General features: G+C 42.3%; 2 protein-coding genes across 2 annotated transcripts; one reads left to right on the top strand and one right to left on the bottom strand.

Annotated features, from left to right (window-relative positions):
- Positions 1 to 781: 781 nt before the first annotated feature.
- ublcp1 (ubiquitin-like domain containing CTD phosphatase 1) lies at positions 782 to 6152 on the bottom strand. The gene is made up of 12 exons (XM_076750008.1): positions 6115 to 6152; positions 4537 to 4670; positions 3913 to 4200; positions 3438 to 3529; positions 3065 to 3150; positions 2826 to 2941; positions 2413 to 2511; positions 2051 to 2088; positions 1772 to 1870; positions 1517 to 1633; positions 1310 to 1437; positions 782 to 1036 (listed from the first exon to the last, which is right to left on the bottom strand). The coding sequence occupies exons 3-12, from the start codon at positions 4064 to 4066 to the stop codon at positions 1009 to 1011; spliced, it is 957 nt and encodes a 318-aa protein (XP_076606123.1). The 5' UTR covers positions 4067 to 4200; positions 4537 to 4670; positions 6115 to 6152; the 3' UTR covers positions 782 to 1008.
- On the top strand, positions 5525 to 20461 carry LOC143332495 (RING finger protein 145-like). The gene is made up of 12 exons (XM_076750006.1): positions 5525 to 5701; positions 9391 to 9642; positions 11862 to 11970; positions 12351 to 12442; positions 13382 to 13617; positions 13834 to 14009; positions 14277 to 14417; positions 14528 to 14710; positions 15037 to 15184; positions 15342 to 15464; positions 15622 to 15855; positions 15989 to 20461. Exons 2-12 carry the CDS (start codon positions 9459 to 9461, stop codon positions 16595 to 16597), a joined length of 2235 nt encoding a protein of 744 aa, XP_076606121.1. The 5' UTR covers positions 5525 to 5701; positions 9391 to 9458; the 3' UTR covers positions 16598 to 20461.
- The last annotated feature ends 1012 nt before the right edge of the window (positions 20462 to 21473 follow it).

Genomic DNA, 21473 nt, shown 5'->3' on the forward strand with positions numbered 1-21473 from the left:
CGTCATCTTGGACATCGGGGAACACTGATCGATGTTTTTCACCATTTTCAGACATTTTACACAGTATACATGTATGACATCCTCCAACCCGCAGGCCTGCGTCTAATGTCCCCTGCATACAAGTAACAGGTTTTCCATCAAAACATGCACACGACAGTCAGTTGCTATGATGAAAGTATTTTCACTACAACCAGTCTGGAGCTCGACAGCTTTTAATGTAACAGTAGCTTTGACGATTCTTGCATATTATTATCAAATTATGAGGATTACGGGTGTCAGTTTCGTGCTGAAGGACTTAAATTTATCTTTAATTTTGACCACTGCTCTCAACAAAATCTTTTCACTCCAGTTTTTCACTTAAATTCTTCATCGCAGTTTGCACAGAATAGATTTGCATGTACTGCAGTGAAAGACTTGTAAATTGTGGATAAATCCTCAATTCTTCAAGACATTTTAGATACTTGCTATATAATTTGCTCTTTCTAATTATTTTTTGATGAAGTCAAATGAGAGGGGTGGTGGACGCCGCGTATTGACCTGAACCATGATGAAATTATTTTTGTATCTATTTCAATGGCTCGGTATAGCTTGACAATCAAAGCAAAGTATGTCTACTTTTTATTGGTGAAGTAGATATGTAAAAGTGGCATGCGGCCTCAGACCTATGAGTGGTTTTTTTAACCGCTACAGGTGGATTTTACCATTGCCACACGGACTGGTAGTAACTGTTATCATTGTAAAAAATGCAAACAATATTTGAAAAAAAAAAAAAAAAAAAAAAAAAAAGTTGAGATTGGGGAGAGACAGAGAACATGCAAATATAGAAACTGGGAAGCCCATCTCAGTCCTGAGCCTTTGAGTGCTGGAAGCTGGAGGGTTAGTGTGGGCTCTGTCATAAGGTTTGAAATGAAGGATCTGTAATAGCCAAGTTTGTGTGTGCGTGTGTAAGAACTGGATGACGGGATGGTAGCATCCAGCCCGAGTCTTCACCGAGGATGTGGTCCCTCTTCAGTGGTGCTGCCTCTTAGATAGATACCTAAACACAAACACAAACAAACACACACACACACACACACACACACACACACACACACGTACACGCACACGCACGTACACATTTCATATTTCAGACATATTCAATGTGAGTGTTCTTGGAGGTACATTATGCAGGCATTATTGCATATGTTGGCTGATTTGTTTTCTTTATCATTTTCTTGTATATGGAAGTTCTACTAGGTGCTACAAGCATGCACTACGTCACTACTACCATGCAATTGTCCTAATTACTGTTTAGCATATATGTGCCTACCTTTCCCAGTGTTTGTGGTTGAGTCCGCCGAAGTCGTCAAGCTTGGCGATTTCTTTGAGGTACTGAGCGAGTTTATACAACTCTCTGTCCTTCTCCCTGTTAAGATGGGCCTTCATGAAGGGTCGAATCTAACACATAAACACGCGTAAAATAAGTTTCAGCGAAGGGAAGAGGGTCAAAACAATGACAGAGATGCTGGCTGCCTACCTTTAGTCCGTTCTGTGGGTTCATGAGAAAGTTTCGTCCGATGTCGTCAAACATTATGGTGTTCTTCTTGTTGTAAAATTCTCCGTACTTCCCCCATATCACACCAAGGGGTTTCACCTGGCACACCAAACAACAGCTAAATCTCAATACATATACTTGCTTCTGCGGTGAAAGATGTTCACATCAGTAACATGTGTAATGCATGCATGAGTGAAGTGAAACAGGCCAATATTTTCATTTATGAAGTGTACCAACCTCCACAACCCCTCTCTTAGGGGTGTGTACTGTGATCATTGCTGCACTGTCCAACATGAACGTAATCTTGTAGTTAGGGTTGTCTGTCACTCCCAGCTCCTACACACACACACACAAACACACACACAGCCAATATTGTTATCTTCTGTTCTCCTCTGAACCTAAACCCTGTCAGTAGAATTGATTAACACTGCCACCTTTTGGCAAGAAAGGGGTACAGTGCAGTACATACTAATCTGTGAACAACACAAACACAAACACAACAAGAGGAACACTTACTTTCATTTTGGCATCAATCCACTTCATACTTGTAGCAGCTAAGGAGAGAAAGCACATGTGTCAGATGTATATTCCCCAAGCAGAGACTGCTGGGCACAAACACACAGAGGAGATTAACATTCAAACAAACAATAATGACGTTAATACATGGACTTAGTACCTGTAAAAAAAAAAGAAAAAGAAAAAACACTGTACACTACAAGCTGTCCAATAAAAGAAATGCTGCATTTTCAAAGAACTGCAGCCATAAATACTGTATCTTAACAACTACATTCTCCTACTTCTCTACAGTAATGCGTGCCATTTAGTACAATTTAGACATTGAGAAGAGAAGAGAAGAGAAGAGAAGAGAAGATACATACACCAGATGACAATGTCATAGTCCTCATAGGCTGATGTCAGAAACTCATGAAGGTATGGTCTCATCAGCTCTTGACCCGTTTCTGCACACGACTTGTGATCTAAACAAAAATAGCATATAGACATCAATGCGTTAGCAGAGGTTTTCCACGTTTGAGTCACAACTGATAGCCTAACAAACAGTGATTTATATTTTGCAAAGCGCCCTTTTCTACTGACTTCCATAACACCCATATAACGTATGCATGTGCACACATGAAGAAGAGAAACAGTGGAGATGGAGTGTGCAGTAATGTACATTTAGAGTTAACCCACAGTGCTTACTTTTAGCATGCTATGATTTAACAAACCATACAGTCCGGGGTCTCCCAGTCTTGTTCTTAAAGAGCCAAATGTCGGTGTCACTGTAACTTACCGAACAGTGTATAGTCCACATCCAGTACCAGAAGCCTCTTTCCTTCTCTGGGAGGGTTCAGCTCCTCCACCTTGTAGTCTTTCACTCTGCGTGCTATTTTAGCAAGGTTCTCCTCTCTAGAGACACAGACCAATAATTTTTTCTCTCTCACACACAGATATATATCTCCACACCCTCTCACACATTTCATATTGCTTCTATACATGCACAGACACATAAAAATGGCAAAAACACCTAACCTGTTCTCCACTTCAATGACCTCCTCCTCGATGTCAAAGTCATTGACCACATCATCATTCTCTGGGGGAGGTGCTAAAACCTCTTCCTTCACAAAACAAAAGACACAAACACTTGTACCAAACAGCCAAGGGGAACTTATAACACAACATAGAAACTCAGGCTAGTTAGGCAACATGTGAACCCACAAAATGACAACACTGTAGTCAACAGCTAGCAGGATCATCACCTAACCAACCACAACTGAGGAGCTAATCAAAGCCAGTTAGCGACTCGAAGTCTTAGATAACAAGGGTGGGGTGCATAGTCCTTTAGGTATAGTCCCAAACAGATATCTTTGGAGTGAGTTCATTTCTCTGTCACCCCGTCACCTACCAGGCTCTCCTCTCTGGTACCCATCATCATGATCTTAGTGTTAGGCTTCAGCTTCAGAGAGCCTAGCTTCACCTCATCCTCTGCAGGTTTGCCTGAGTGAAGGAATGAGAAGAAGGAAGGGGTAGTAAGAGAGGAGGGAGATTCATTTAGTTAAAAACCTAGAAAAAAAGTAATTATTTATAGAGTACAGACAGGTGGAGAAAACTGACACTTAGGCAGATAACAGGCTGAGAAATGGGGATGTTTGTACAAAAACATCAGCTAATTATGAAAGTGGATTAGCATAGCCAAAGCCTGGAGAAATGCAGGCGTGGGTTTAAGTTTGGAGAGAAGTTTCATATGACTTGTTAACAGCAATGCAAAGGTGCAAAGGGAAATGAAGTCCTCGTATCTTGTCCACTTGGTTTGGATATCATATGGTATTATGAACACTGGGTCAGGTATAGCGCACTTGTGATCACTGACGCCCTCTCACCTTTGACCTTGAGTCCCAGTAGTTTCTGTCTCTCTGGCAGCACCCCAGTCAAGGTCTTAATGGACTGTTTCAGGTCCATCACTGTGTCCTCCTCAGACAGAGAACTGATGGAGTACTCCTGACCTCCCCACTTTATGATCACTGACACTGACATGGCACACACGAGCTCTTCACACACATACACACACACTGGGGTGCAGCTGGAGTTAGGTATGCACGCGCACAGCCGGGTGCACACACTTTCAAGTAAATAGTTCCAGCTACGGTGACAAACATGCACACATATACCTTGCAGACAGAGGGGAATAAGCAAAGTAACAAGACGTGTCAGGATGTCACACTGTAACTGGCTGTAGCTTGAGCAAAACATAGAAAGTAGCTAACAATGAAACACACTGAGCAAAACATGATATCATCATTGGTAAGCATGTGTTGTTTTGGCTGGTTAACTGCAGCCACAACGGCCAAATGCCATCTAATCAGAGCAGACACTGACAGTCCCTGATGTTGATATTTTTAGCATGAGATGGCTAACACTGACTAGCAACAATGTAAACACGCGAGGTAACCACAGCCAACTAGCTAACATTAGCTGACGAAGCTACACGGTTTGAGTATCCTCACCTGGCAGAGCAGGCTAACATGTAACGCTTGTCGAACAGTCAAATTTCGTCGAGAAGTTGAATGAATGAATGAAGTTTGCCGTTTGGTTCATTCATCGACAGGCGCACACTCTGTTCTTCCTGGCGTCCTGAATCCTGCCGGTAGTGACGTAGGGAAAAAAAAGCTTCGTTACCATAGAGACCATTCTTAATAGATTAGCATAAAACCGTTTGATAATTGATCGTAACCCTTAAATGCCACCTAGCAAAGACAACGCGGAAAAGAAAAGAAAAGTTTTAGACCACTTAAATGAACATGAGGCTGAGTGTGGCAGATTTATGCTTTAAAAATGTTCTCTGATAGATCAAAATGACCAGAAATAAGTTTGTGTTTGCGCTGTCCACCAGCATATTGATCCTGTAGCCTATACCTCAATCGGAAAATTCAGGGCAGATAATGCAAACTTTCCATTCACTCTTTTGCAGGAGAATTTTTACAGGAAATGTACTTTGTGCCCAAATTGCTGTCCACTAGACAAATATCAGCGAATTTCCCATCACGGCGCCGGTACACTTGATTGCCAGACTGTGCAGTGTTACTGATGTTTGGTAAGTTTTTCATTGTTTTATTGTTTGAACTCCCTGGAAAGTTGCTTTGATACTTAGTGCATTATCCTGGTGAAAGTTATACTTACATTACATGCAGTAAATAAAACATTTACAGTATTAATGAAACAGTGGAAATATGACAATATCCCTTGTCTTGGACATATGTAGCAACGCCACAGCTGAGTGACTGACTTCCACCCTCCAAACCTGATCAGATTCACAATTCACAGAAGCGAAAACTAGCAAAATATTCTGGTATAGTGAGGACAGTAATTTTCCACAAAGATAAAAGTACATCAGATTAACAAACTAGGTTCACTTTCTTGTATTTGTATAACAAATAGGAGAGCAAAAGATTTAATGGGACAGACTCTATTGCGCATGCCTAATACAGCCTCCTCGGTACTTTCGGGTAATGGCTGCTAGATGAGATGAGCGGATCGGCCGCATCCTTTGAGTGTGAGGCACTTCCATCGAGAGGACCGTTAACTCGGGCGGTGCCGAGTTAAAATGGTCGATATCCGACCCGAAAAACACCCCGAAACCGTTGTACATATTGCGAACATCGTCCTTCAAATGTAAGTTCGCTTATTTTCTCATTAGTTTTGGCTGAGAGCCACAGCTAGCTTGGGATGTCTACCAGTTTGGTTGCTAGCTAGGCTACAGTTGGACTTAGTAGCTAGGGACACCATTTGTGCTAATGTTTAGATGGTTAAAGCTAACACTGACTGCCTCTAAGCGAGCGTGTGTGGTCGCTGGTGTCTAAACTGGGAGCTTTAGAACCAAGCTAAGGCCTCGGGTATGTTTTTATACCCTGTTGTGTTTTAGAGAGCTCGGTTGTTGACAGTAGCTAACTGTCAGCGATGCTAGCTGACTATTAGCCGGAATTGTTGGCACCGTGCCTGCTCCCTGCTCGATGCAGCTCATCATCTCTACTCAGCATGTAACGTTACACTCTTACAGCTAACGTTGTATTACCAACTTGACATACCACTTTTGGAGAAACTTAAGCCGCTCAGTTGGTTTGTCGGCCCTGTGCTGCAACAAACGAAGCAGTATGGTTAGCAGAGTGTTGCAGTATTTTGCGGCGTAGCTAAGAGATTCTTTCTTCCGTCGAGACAGAGGGGTTACTAGAGTTCATGGCGTACCACAATCGATGCAGCACTCACTCATCCATAACGTTTGTAGTGCCGGTGTGTCAGTTAAGCGAGTAATGGTATAAATACATCCATTTAGACTAAGTCCGACCACACCATGCCCCGGAGCTGTTAATGGATTACGACAGATAAAAATACAGTGGTAGACGACCGCGTTATATAAGCTCGTATTCTGCGAAGTGATCTGTCTTTGGCCAGTGATAGTCGTGGTGAATTCAGAGTTATGTAAGTTAGTAAGTTCTCTCCCAGGCTGCCGGGACGTTATTAATGGATGGAAACTCTGCTATTGGCAACTTTGAAGTAGTCTCTGGCGTTATAAAGAGATCGGAAACTTGTCTTTTAAGTGCCACATCAGACGGCTGGGTGGAGTGATCGAACTTTATTCTGCATTTGAACATCTAAGAATAGATTCAATCCGTTTTTATTTAGAGAGTAGCGTCCCGAGTGTGTTTTTCCGTGAAATGGACTGTAAACAGGACTCACGTGTGGCCGTTTACGGTACCGTCATGACAGGTTTCTAAACACACAGGACTGTAGCAGGCCTCCTGTTTGGAGTCAGAGTCACTGTTAGCATCAACAAAAAAAGGCCCTCATGTTTCCATTTGTGGGACTGTGAGTTTATGACAAGCTCCAGTGTTGCTGCTCCATAGCCTGATTGGCCATGATTGATTTATTGGTGGTCCTAAAGTCTTTAAAAAGCACACGAAGCAGGTTTGTCATGAACTGTTATAACACGGAAGCTGCAGCAGGGTCACTTATCCTGTCAGCAACAATAGACTCAGCTCGCCTTGGAGTAAATGTCGGTCATCATGAAAGGTTTTTTACTGTAAGAGTTAAATAGATCGAGACACATTGATTGTACAAGGCGTTTCCTGGCATGAAGATTGAATCACTTTTACTGATTAGTAATTTGATGAATTAGGTGGAACTGCTTTGATTCAGTTGTCTTTTGATTTGATCGATGGGTCATTTTGTGTTGCAGCAGCAACTGTAATAAAGTTTGAAATGAACTCTTAAGTATTAGAATATCTGTCGTTAAGTATACCATGGGTATACATGTGTGCATATTGCAGTAAGATGTGTCAAATTATTGTAACTCTAAATTGAAAAACTGTATTGCACTGTGCCAGGAGTTAAGGCAAATGTAATTATAAAGTTTAATTAGTGAGTCCAGTAAGAACCTTAACAGCCTCCCAGTCCATGTCCATACTGCGACTATGCTGTGTGAAATGACAGAAATGTTAGCCATCAGAGATTTTGCCATACGCCTTACATATGGAGGTATATACCCTTTCCCTTTCAATATTTCTGACTGTGTTAGGCTGTTGCGACAGGGCAGTGTTGCACATCAGTGAGCAGGACAGATTTATGCAATATTGGATTTACAAGATTTTTGCATAAATATGATGAACACTATGTGTTACTAAATGTTTTCTGAATTAATGTTATGAACATGTACTTACATTAATATTGTGATCAGAAAACTCGAATACTGTCAACAGACTTCGCCTACCATAGCAATGTGTTGTAAAAAAGGAACTAAACACACCAATATAAACAGAACAGTGTGTGGAAAAACTGAGGAAGCGTATATGTGAATAAGCAAATTTTGCAAGTGTGCCTAATTTGTTATTCTGTCGCTGAGTCACACCTGCATCAGAACACCTGAAAGTGGTACCACATAGTTTATTTTCACAGTTGCTTGTGCAGTGCTCATGTTAAGTTCTGTGCAGTTGGTCATTGTTTGAAAGCAAACAGAAAGGCCCGGATTCCTTTGCATGCACTCAAGTCTAGATTGATCAATGACTGTTTAACTATGCAAATCATAACTGTGGGTGAAGCAGTTCGTGTAGCCACTTTTGGAACTGGAACAACCTTGCAGTATTCCTGTGGTGTCTGCAGTTACATCTTATTCCAGACTCGCTCTTTTCCCATGATTGTGTTTCTTGCATTCCTGAATGAGCAGCAGGGAGGAACATGACACTCACAAGTGAGGGAACGAAGGCAGTCAACAAACAAAATGAGTTGTATCTGGCAGCAGTGTTTGTTTCTGCTGACTGCCCCGCCTGACTGGTCCTCCCTGCACAAACACACAAACTAGAACCTGTGCACTGAGCAGCTCAGCACATTCTCCAGCCATTAACATCACCAAGAATGATGCAATGTTTAAGATTGTAAATGTGAATAGGCTTGTTGTGAATGATAATAATTCCCTACTCTCAACACCATTAACTATTCACTGATCAAGAGAAAATGTATTTCAAAAAAGAAAACGTCATGGCTCATAATCTGCAGAACCATAGCTTTTAACATTAAGCTAGTTAGCTTTGTTATCGAGATGAGTCTTCATCATTACATTGGACATGAATAGATTGGTTTCAGTCATTTTGGTAAGAAAATGCTGAGTGTTTCCCAGTCATGTGCAGTACTTGTGTTTCTTCTTATACTGGTGTTTCAGTGTTTTGATAATATAAATGGGGGGATGCTAGTTCTAAAGCCTCTAGTGCAAGTAAAACAGCCTGTATGCCAACATTTCATCAATGCCTTCATTAAATATTTAAGATGTCTGCCAAATAAGTGTAATTTGTTTAAGTTATAGTGTTATTTTTCAGTTATTCTGCAAGTAGATAAACACATTTGTTTTGCTTCAGCTTCAAATATGAATAGGCCCACGAGATGTTATGCACAGTAATTGTTATAATGGTAGGCATTTAACACCACCCACCTGTGAAATGCAGGAAAATGTTGGCTGCTGCTGGATAGTTTATCTATACTGCCAGCCACAATAAAATTACACTACTATAAGGAAAAATGGATCATGGAACAGTTAACAGTTGATGTATTTTACATGAAACTCTCACTGTAACCTGGATGATAAAGGCAATTTGCTTATTGTGATCTTGTTTCATGTGAAATTGGTTTCTTAATCTGACTCTCTACCTCCCTATGACCTCCCTTCACTCCCCACCCCATTCCTCCTCCTTTGCTGCTGGTTTGATTTCATCTTTTCCCTCATTATTGTCCTCATCCTGTGTAACTGCTTCCTATTTCCCCATGCATCCTATTTAATTTCCATCCTCTTTTTGCTCATTGTGTCTCTGTCACTACAGTGTACCCACTGTTAACATCCCGTCTTAGTGGTCAGTTCTGCCTGCCGATCAGAGGTTAAGCTGAGGCCATGGCAGTGAAGGACCGTGTTGAGGCGGTGCTCAATGTGGGTCTACGTGTTCCCAGCATCATGCTGCTGGATGTCCTGTACCGCTGGGACGTCAGCTCCTTCTTCCAGAAGATCCAGCGCTCCAGCCTCTCCAACAACCCCCTGTTTCAGTACAAATACCTGGCACTCTACCTGCATTACGTGGGTCAGTGTCTGCACACACACACACACACACACACACACACACACACACACACACACACACACACACACTCACGGGCTGTTAAAGTATGAGTACATTATCCCTGTATTAACACTTTGAAGAGAATTAGTGTAAAGCACACACATTATGCAAATTACACAAATGCCTTACACTCTGCGCTACATACAATTTTACACATTTGATAACTTAACACACGTATAAAGAGCTATAGCTACTGGCGTGTCAATTAAATAATCATAACCTGCTGTAGGTGTTTTGTTTGGACTAATTGACCGGGCTATCAGCTAAAGGGCCTCCTGTTTCACTGGCTTTATCAGTAGATGAAGTCATAATTTTATATCTCTTGGTTGGATCTGCATGATTTTCTTCTCTTTTATTTTCCATTCAGCAATGTCAGCCTCTGTACCCAACTCTGTCACTTTCAAAATGCTCACACATGCTGGTAGACAGTAAGCCATGTGGCTGTGCTTTGAAGTGGTTTCAGAACCGTCGGGAGGGATTGTTTGGTATGATGACAAGAGGAGGTTTACCTGATGGTAAAATAAAAGATGGATGCTGTCTGAAACAAGTTTTCCTCTTTGCTAGTACAGTGACTAGGGCATGATCCTTCACTGGCTTCCCGCCAACCTACAGTAACCAAAGCAAGAGAAGTTGATTTCTAAAATAATAACAGGTTGAGTTGGGCAGATCCGATTCAGTATCATTATTGGGTGCTGATACTGATGTAGTGCATTCATTGGATATCGGACTGACTTCACCGACCAATGTACCGATCCAATTTGCACAGTTGGATCACAGTTCAAATAAATTGCTTTGGAACTACTTTCAATTTAATGCATTTTTGTATATTTTATTTTTTGCTCTTTTTAATAAGAAGTGCTGTGTCGTTTACTCCAATCTCATGTGACCTTGAACATGATACGACCATGACATCAATACTACAAATAATAATAATCAAGAAAGATGAGCTGTGGTATGTGTATAAGCAGATATCCAATTTCAGGTATCAGAACTGGATTGAAACTTAAAAAAAACGGCGGATCCCTCTCTATAGTAACTGGAATCAATCCTGTATCCATTAGCAGTACAGTTAACCTAAAATACACATGTTTTAATATAGCAGTTCAATTTTGGTTCACCACCACAGTTCTTCCTTGTGGCACAGTGCATTCATCCACCAGATTTCACAGAAATACATAACTGATTGACATTCTGCTGACAGTCAAAAAGCTGGCAAAAACATAACCTCAGTGGTGAGAACAGTGAAGTGAGGAACTCGACAGTATTCCTCAAGTGTGGCGAAACATGATTTTAAAAACACTCTTCCTTGCTGTTTCCCAGGATTGAACTTTAATTGGAAGGTTGGCAGTTGTGTCTTTTCTACTTAAATGTTGATGAGAGTTTTACAAGCGTATTGTGAGTCTCAGCCGCTGTTAATCATGTGAACCAAGTAATGACACATCCTTTTTAAAGGGTGTTATTCATTTACAAAAGGTCTCTGCTACACAGGCAGCCAGTCAGCTGTATTTCAGTGACACACGAGTACTGAATGACAGTAGCAGTGATGTGAGGGTGAAATTGACACAGCAAAGTCTGAACCCCCTAACCCTAACCCTAGCCCTGACTGTTTTGAGCTAGCTCAAAGAAAACAGCTAGCTAAAATCACAGACAAGCACAGCATTGAGTTTTCTGTGTGTGTTTAATATGTCTGTGTTTGCGAGTGTGTGCTTCCAGACTTGGCTGCAGTTGGTTAATGAGCCAATAGGCTTGGTATGTGCTGATGAGCGCTGTGGGTGGACAGACAGAATAAAAGGAGAGAGAGGCAGTAAAGCCGAAGTAACTGTTGCTATGTGCTGAGGAGGTTATTTCATGTTTTTATTTTTTTGCTCTGTTTTAGGTAGTGGACTGTATGCTAAGCCTATTGGCAGCAGTGACTGTTTGTTTGACTGTCAAAAATAGCTCCCTGCAATTACATAAGAAACATCTGTCACACGCACACACATATACACACCAAGTATATCACAAACAAAAGCACAGATGAAAACACAGCGTGTTCCACAAACAGGGAACAATAGAGAGACTTTTATAATGCGTGTATTGTATGTACTTTTTACTTGATGCCGTTTTTGTTGATCGTCTCTACTGGTTCTGTGTCCGTGTGTGCATGTGTCTGTGTGTCTGTATGTGTGACCACCTCGCAGGTTACATCCTGAGCTTGGTGCTCCTGACTCTGCCTCGTCAGCACCTGGTTAAACTCTACCTGTATGTCCTTACGGCCCTGCTGCTGTTTGCTGGTCACCAAGTTTCAAGGTACACACACACACACACACACATGTTATTTCTGAATCTGATGATGATCTGATGACTTGCAACACGGACCTTTCAAGTAAGAGTTATTATGCTCTGTCAGACAGACTAAGTTCATTTAAGCCATGCTGTCAGTTGTAATGGCTTGTTATCATCATTAGATTGACACCATAGCCTTTAGGGAGCATTTACCGTGTAGTGTAATGGACTGTCTCTTTTTCAAGGCATTTACTGACAAAATATATATCAATAGCTGGCGTGAGTTTTCCTTGTGCTGGGTCAGATGAAGGGCTAGAAATCTTTGTGTTAATCTAGCTCAGTGGTATTTAATAAGTCACAATAGACTGCCCTGTATATTGAGCATTTTGACCTCTCTTTCTCAGGGATTATGTCCGCAGTGAACTGGAGTCCGGCCATGAAGGACCTGTCTACTTGGAACCTCTGTCCATGAACAGATTCACCACTGCACTCATAGGTATAATATTACACATGAATGCATGAAGACACACGTGCACGGTATACATGGTGAGGCGGGAATGGATTATGAATAAACCCAGACATGAGCAGGTGGATGCAGGTCCGCAGCTCTTTTCTGAGCTCACAGGATACTCTTCCCCTGTTTCAATTTGATCTCTGTCTTCACCTCTCCTTCACGGTCGCCCGTGCATGTGGAAAGTCTAGAAAGGAATGGACGAAGAATGGCTAAAGAGACTAAATTTCAACTGAAGTCTCTCCATCCTCCTTAAGGAAGGCACTGAACTCTTACCAGAGTTGCAGCTCTGTAACTTGTCTGTGCCGCAGTCTTTCTGTTGAGTGGGTGGAGGAAAAACATCAGCATCTGTCAGGGTTTGATAGAGTATTGCTAAAAATTGCCTGGCTATAATCGTACTGATCACCAACTAATACTACTCTTTGTACTGTGGACGCTGATCCATGTTGAACTGGAAAATGTTACGAGTTGCTATGTTCCTGGGTCCGTTGGACTTGGTTTTATCTTACTAGAGAGTAAATATGGAGTCTCCTGTGCTATAAATAGACCATACTGAGTGCTGATTTCACTGCACAGTGAAAGCCTGAGAAAGCAAAAATAACATGGTTACAGTGACAAAGACGTACTGCTGCAGAGAGAGGAGGGAGATCAAAGCAGTTACTTAAATATGAAAGTGGGCTCAAATGATTTATTTTTCTTATTGAATATATGTTTTTCTTTTGTAGCTGACATATTGTCACCACTTTGAGACAGATGTAAATATTTTTATTTGAGCTCTGAACTAGACAGACAAATGCAGACGGTGCATCAACAAAAGCTGTTCTAAAATCTCATTTGCATCAGTGTGCACATATTCACATGTGCACATCTGTGCTTGTGTATGTGTTTCTTCTTTCTGCTTCATCTGCTGTCCTCCTCTTTCAGGTCAGCTGGTGGTGTGTACGCTATGTTCCTGTGTGATGCAGACCAAGAGGATTTGGCTTTTCTCTGCTCACCTCCTCCCTCTGGTGGCCAGACTGTGTCTGGTCCCACTGGAGACCATTGTCTTCATCAATAAGTTCTCCATGATCTTCACGGGCCTGGAGGTCATTTACTTCCTGGCTTCTAATTTGTTGGTACCATACAACCTGGCCAAGACTGCCTACAGGGAGCTGGCTCAGGTAATAAACTAGTTATGTGGCCTGATGTTGCAAGCTCTTTCAATTTTTACAACAGGATGTCTGCTATAGTAGTCCTGAGAGATTTCCTCATGTGTAATATTAATGTCATTCTGTCTTTTTCCCCAATTACCCATTACTCTCCTCCCGCTCTCTCGCTCGCTTGCTCGCTCTCCCTCTCTCGCTCTCTCTCTTTCTCTCTCACTCTCTTTTCCCCAGGTGGTGGAAGTTTACGGGCTGCTAGCTTTGGGGATGTCTCTATGGAACCAGTTGGTCCTTCCGGTTCTCTTCATGTGTTTCTGGCTGCTGCTGTTTGCTTTGCAGATCTACTCCTACTTCAGTACCAGAGACCAGCCTACCTCAAGAGAGAGGCTCCTCTTCCTCTTTCTTACCAGGTAAGACCAGAGCACTGGTCAGACTGCATGGGACATCACAGACTCTTTGGAGTGTGTTCTGTATATTTAATGACTCATGTATTTTGTGTGCCAATAATCCTGTAATCCTGTCACTTAACTGGGATATAGAAAACATGGGTATAGAGCCACATGATCATGTTGTAGGCTAGTGTTATTTTATGTTTATGTGCCTTGTGTTGTAACTATCCCACACTCCCTCTTCTTTCCCGTCCTCTCCCATGCTCCCTCCTCCCCCTCTTTCCTCAGTATTGCAGAATGTTGTAGTACACCGTACTCCCTGCTGGGTCTGGTTTTCACCGTCTCCTTCATTGCTCTGGGAGTTCTCACACTCTGCAAGTTCTACCTTCAAGGTTACAGAGCCTTTATGAATGACAACACCATGCACAGGTCAGTCATGTGTATGTATGTATGTGTGTGCGGGTTCATTGAGGATGTCTGTCTGTATGTGGCTGTACTTCTAGTCACTTTACATGTTTGTTTCCTGTCTGCCTGTGCAGGGGAATGACAGAAGGCATCACCCTGCTGATCCTCGCTGTCCAGACTGGCCTCATCGAGCTTCAGGTTATCCACCGAGCCTTCCTCCTCTCCATCATCCTCTTCATTGTTGTTGCTTCCATCTTGCAGTCCATGCTGGAGATAGCAGACCCCATAGTCCTGGCCCTGGGAGCATCCAGAGACAAGTAAGATAAACTTAGCATACATGTAGTTTTTGTTGAACTGTTTTTTCCATGTTTTTTATTTTATTGTAGTTGTATTGAGCTGATTCTAATCCTCAATCTTAAAAAAATGGAGAGGCGTGTTTATCAAAAATGCATTGCTGATGAGAAAAACTCTCACTGGCAACAAGTCAAAGATCAGAACTAGTTGACGTTTTTCTTTATTGTTATCTCAAAAGGCAGCCACTGCTTTGGAAAACAAGAAACCATGACTGAAGCAAAAAACCCATGCTGGTACAGATGAAGCTGATCGTCTTCTCTTTTGCTCCCTCGTCTGTTTGTCCCTGTAGGAGTTTGTGGAAACACTTCAGAGCAGTGTCTCTGTGTCTGTTCCTCCTGATCTTTCCAGCCTACATGGCCTATATGATCTGCCAGTTCTTCCACATGGACTTCTGGCTTCTCATCATCATCTCTTCCTCCATCCTCACCTCCCTGCAGGTAACACACAAGCAGATAACACGCACACACACGCACACACACACACACACACACACAGCTGAGAGTCCCTGAGGATCCTTAAGCATGTGTTCGATGTGATTAATTATTGAACTGAGTTGAGTCAAAACGCTAAGACACTCTCCTCCATGTCCTCCAGGTCCTCGGCACTCTGCTGATCTACGTTCTGTTCATGGTGGAGGAGTTCCGTAAGGCTCCAGTAGAGAACATGGACGAAGTTATCTACTGTGTCAACGGGACTTACAGATTGCTGGAGTTCCTGGTGAGTGTCACACATGCACATTTACAGTATACAGTATCATGTGGGACCACAAGCGGCAAGTCTGCATGTGAGAGAGGCAGCGGCATTGTTGATATACAGTCCTGCATTGGCTTTGAAGTATCTCTGCCTCACTGTGGTTGATTTCCACCCCTGCCAGGTTGCGGTGTGTGTGGTGTGCTATGGCGTGTCAGAGACGGTATTCGGGGAGTGGAGTGTGATGGGCAGCACCATCATCCTAGTCCACTCTTACTATAACGTCTGGCTCAGGGCCCAGCTGGGCTGGCAGAGCTTCCTGCTCAGGAGAGATGCTGTAAACAAGATCAAAAGCCTCCCCACAGCTAGCAACACGCAGCTGCAACAGTACAATGACATCTGTGCTATCTGCTACCAGGTAGGAGCTGGTTCTGTGTGTTTGTGTCGATCTAAAGAGAGTGCATGGCCAAGAATTAATTTCACTCTTCAAGTTTAAGGTAGGCTAACATTTGATTTGATACACATGTGTTTTTTGTCCTCATTCCTTCCAGGACATGAACAGTGCCGTGATCACTCCGTGTAGTCATTTCTTCCACGCTGGCTGTCTGAAGAAATGGCTTTACGTCCAGGAGACATGCCCCCTCTGTCACTCGCAACTCAAGAGCCAATCACCAACCACCACTGCCCCCAACCAAGATGCCCCTGCGGCTCAGAACGAAGCCACGGCCAGTAAGAAACAGAAAGATGGTTCTCTTCCAGATGACAGGAAGAAGGAGGGAACAGGAGAGCAGGAGGGAGCTAATGGACCTTTCTCCTCTGGTGTGCCCTCTGCTTCCCAGCACCTGAAGACTTCATCATCTTCATCATTCTCTTCTTCCCCAATTGTGACTGAATCTAGGAACCAGTCGCCCGCTGATTGTCCTTCGTCGTCTTCCTCCTCTTCTTCTGACACTTTGGGCACCCCCCTCACCCCCTACAACTCTCACCACTCATCCTCACTGTCACAGGCCCAGACAAAGATGACCTCTGCTGAACCCACCTCTCAGCTGAATCCAGGCTTCCTACTGGTCAGACGGAAGTCATCTACCAGTCCATCATCGCAGCCTGACCATCCCACTTCCCCCTCTGAGGAACAAAGGCCTCTTCCATGCAGCCTCTGAGCCCCATCGTAACACACACACAGCATACATGCATGCGCATATAAACACACAATCTAAATACTCCATCTGCCAATATTCAGCCTATATTGTATTTGTCCAGCGGTTGACTTCCCATCATGTCAGAAATTCAACCGCAAACCTCTCCTTTCCCATTAATAGAGAAAAAAAAATGCAAAACAATCTCTTAGCAGATGTTCATCAGTCAGCATTAAGAGGCCATTTTTTTAGGCAATTGTCTTGGAACAGTTCATCTAAATGTGTTCCCATGATGAGTTTAACTTTCATGCCAGCAATGATTTCATTGGGGTGGGCATAACTTTTTCCATGTGTTTTTTTTTTTTTTCTCTCTCAACACAAAAAGGGGAAAACAGTAATCTCATCTCACAAATAACTGGTAGTTCTACATCATGTCCATGAAATGTGAAATCCTGAATGAAACTGAAGTATCACCGCTAATTTTTGCTGTTTTCCTATATTTTTACATTGACATTGGACCTACGGTATAGTGGCATTTCTAGACTCAAGCTTATTTCCTTCTCATTTCAGTCCCAGACATTTCACGCGATGGTTGCTCCCATCCTGCCTTTGCTTGTGCAGCTTCACTCTCATTGCTGCACATGTCATAGTATTTGGGTTTTCTCTGTAGTCCTGTATGTGCCATGATCTGTGGAGGAATAGGTCAGAGGTTTGGAGAGCCTTGATAGACCAGCGATGACAGACGGTTGCATTTTAAACAGTGACACTGTTTGAGGAAGTACAAATTTCTCCATCGGTTTCGAATGCGATTTTTGGTTTACATTGTTGGATGTCAGTAGTTTCGTGTATCGGTGAATACACCAAGCATTAACAGAGACTGAATGTTGTTTCTTGAGCCTGTCACATGACCTGAAGCCTGGTGCTAAGAAGAGGATACATGGTGTGGTCTAGTTAAGTGTTCACATGGAATAATTAATTCATGTGTCAAGCTTTCTCTAATATACTGCTTCAGTATTTGAATCAGACTTGTTTGGCTGGTCCCAGCAAAAAACAGTTCTACTCCTCATCGCCAAACTTTTGTATTCCTGTCAAAGAGATCTTATTTTTAAAATAATTTTTACATTACCGCTTTATTGGACAGCACGCAGTGCAGACGGACTGAAAATAAAGGAGAGGAGGGAGATAACCTTGAGCGTGGTGAGAGTGCGGAGTGTAAATTAGCCCACAGAGCCCAAACTTTGTGGTTGTTGGCTTCATCCACGATGCTCGTCCGCACTCATCTTCCTGAGCTCCGCTGATTCACACTGAACGAACCCACCCCAAGTTTGCCATCAAGCCAACAGTTGTTGAGTCTTTCATGGCAGGAGCCAATCACCTGGTTCCATCCAACATCCTTATAAACCAATCACATCAAAGCACTCTGTGTTTTCTAAGACCATCATCCTCCTGCTGCTCAGTTACTTCACTCCATAAAATGTTATTACCAGCAAACTGAGCCGATCGATAGGAAAGCTTTTTTTTTTTGTCCCCCCCCCACACACACGTTAGTGCACGCACACACACACACACACACAGACACTCACACACTCTTAGTCCACGCCTGTGCTTAGGCATATGGGCCTGGACAAGGACGAGGTGTGCGTAGAAAACTCTGAAGGTTTCATTGAAAGACTTAATAACTTGAGAATGCTGAGTCCTGATGCACGTTTATGTGTCGAGCTTGCACGCTGCCACTGTTTCCATAGCATTTATTTGTTTGTCCCCCAGTGTGCTCCAACCTTGCTACCAATGTTTTTCTGCCTTTTTTTTTTTTCTTTTCTTTTTTTTGTGTTGCATTTGCACTAATGTCATTTATACTAGCAACGCTCCAAAGCCATTCTATGGCTGTCAGCAACCAAATACCCTCTGATGTGTTTGTGTACGAGGAAACAGCCCAATCTGTTTGTGTGTAATGTATATAAATGTTGCTCTGTACGGCATCTATATTAAAGCAGAGGAGTGTTGATATATAAATAAGATCGGGGCTTGATTTCCTGAACACTTCAGTGAGCAAAGACAAACTTTTGGCGAAGAAGCTTTTCGGGAAGCCAAGCCCTCTGATCTGTGAGACCAGCCAGTGTTACTGCTTCTCCAGTCTGTATGACGCGTCCTCAAGCTGGTGTGATCACTCTGGTGCCCTCTACTGTTAGGAGTGGGATCAGCATGGCGCAGACGGACAGGAGATGCACTAGTTAACCCTCAACAGTATTACTTACTACTACTATAACTAAAGGTCTTATTACTATGAATGACTTTATCGTTGACATTGGAAAGCGTTGGCTGCAGGCCTGAGAATGAATACATAACAAATGTATGATCAAACCTGGCCAGCGCTGTTTAGTTATTTGTTTATTTTTTTTTTTTTAAGAGACGAAATGTAGAGTTTGATGTATTTTGCACATGTTCCTCTGAAAGGTGAACATAAGGACTTTCTGTTTTCTTGAACGACTTCTCATGTTGTCATCAGCTCCATTCCTTAGACTTTGGTTTCAGATAAAGCTCTTTAAACATTTTAATCCCCTTCATACTCACTTGGTTTCACACCGTGGAGCATTTGAACTGTGTCAGGCAGAGAAATCACCTACACGGTAAAATGTCACCTGCTCCACGAGGTGACAACCGTCATGGGCAACTGTATGTGAATGTGCATTGCAGTATTAAATGATAAATAAGTGGCAGAGAAGCCTGCCAGCTGTTGATTCCACATGTATTTGCTCTGTTTATACTCCATGTTGGAGAAATTGCAGTTGCTGCAGTCACTCTCCAGGCTCTGAACTGTGACACCTTTTTTCATGCTGTCTGGGACAGTTTAACATCAAATGTTTTATCTAAGCTTAATATTTAATATTTGACTATATAACCTCTTCATCTGATAACTACAGAAGACTTATGGACATGACATATTTGAAGCTTTTCAATCTTTAAATGCATTATTTGCATTTCAGTGCGCCTCTGAGATTTCAGCCGCGAGACTGACTTCATGTAAAATGCATCAGGGGCCGTTCAGGTGAATCGTCCGTGAGCTATTGTGCCAAACAAGTGCATGAACCTGTCACTGCTGCTCCTCATGTTGAGCGACATCAATTTTACATTGCATCTCCTTCTGTCGGGAGCTTTAGTGTGTGTTAGGATTGTAAAAAAAAAAAAAAAAAAAAAATGCCATCAATCCATGCATTATACATGTCTGGTAACATCAAATTTAATTTTATTGTTGCTCTTCATTGACTTTGCTGGGAAAATAACATTATAAAAACAAGCCAATGTTCTCTCAGTGTCCCAATGTTTGTGCACTTTCTTGTACTGAAATAGTTAAATACCACTATTAAAGTATATTGCCTCCAGGAGGAATATGAATACCTGCAGCCAATATGAAAGCTGAATTCCCTGAAGTCAGTCTCTCATCTGAAATCCAGATGTTTCTGAGACTCAATTTGTCATAATACCTTGCAAAATCATCACTGTATAACATTGAAAATGTAAGCAAATATGCTGATGGAATCACGAGCTGCCAAGAAGCCCTCTGAACACTTATTTCTTTTCTGAATGCGTTTGTAACGAGCAGCGTGGAGAAGGACACGGCGCTGCTGTTCCGTACCACATGTCGGTCACGTTCAGGGCTGCTCTCACTGAGACTCCCTCCACATCTTTGTTCAGTTTTTTTCTTTTGTCCGATGAGTTTTATCCACACACACAAACACATTTAGGACCTGCTCTGTAAAACCTGACTCTGAATGCCGGTTGTATTCTGTCAAAATGCCCCACGGTTGGTTTTGGACTTTATGCCTGGCATTGCCTTGGTTATTTTACAAAAATTGAATGTCAGAAATAAAATGAACCATCCACTCTGGACTCAGCCTGTATTTTGATTTATTATAATGCTTGGATGTACAGCATATTATGTATTTGCATGTACATATAAGAGTACAGTAGCACTGCATTTTGTGTGAATTATTACTATTATTATTATATTTGGCAGTACAGTTTTAAGCCTAGCATTTAAATTTGGAAAATAATATCTAGCAGCATGTTTACAGCATATTGACAGGAGGGAGAGCTGAGTGCTGACATGTAGACAGACGAACATCAGAACAACCTCCGACTGTCACCTTTCATTATTTCCATCAGGTTTAATCTGGCGGTGCATCCGCGCGCGTGTAGTTGGATGATTCAAACACATGATGGCGCTGTTGTGCTGTTTTTAGACTGAGCGGGAACTGATCTCGCAGACAACCCGCCGCTGGACACACACACACACACACACACACACACACACACACACACACACACACACACACACACACACCGATGACTATTTCTGTCACAGTCCTGTGGGGACTCATTGTGCACAGCGGTGAGTTGATACTGGCTTTAGATATTGTGTCTCTTTAATCTGCCATGTTCCTGTTCTGCAGGGCTCGTGCACGTCTCTGTGTTATTAAGTTCCTTGATGATGTTTCACTTTTTTATTATTATTTCTTATGATTTAGTGTCGCTTTGAACTACCCCTTTATTTAATATTCATTTAGAATAAATGATATCCACGATGCTCGAATCAACTTTAAACGCATAGTTTTTGTCCATTTGCGTCATCTTGCAGCCTCTTCTGATAATAAAAAATCCTTTTGGATCTTAAACGCATTTAGTGTTGAGACTCTGACATTATCGGACTAAAATTAACAAATCTTCCAGGGTGTTCATAAATCGATAATATCCCTCCCGGACAGTTACAGCTTTTGATTAAATCTAAATTTGCAGGGTTTTATTTTTTGCAACAGAATAAATCGTGTTTTCTCTTAAATCCGGAGCATTTTGGCACATTTACCTGTGCGAGCGTGCAGAGATAAATATTTTCTGTCATATT

This window comes from Chaetodon auriga, chromosome 15 (assembly GCF_051107435.1).
Source record: "Chaetodon auriga isolate fChaAug3 chromosome 15, fChaAug3.hap1, whole genome shotgun sequence".
In the NCBI taxonomy this organism is placed as follows: Eukaryota; Metazoa; Chordata; class Actinopteri; order Chaetodontiformes; family Chaetodontidae; genus Chaetodon; species Chaetodon auriga.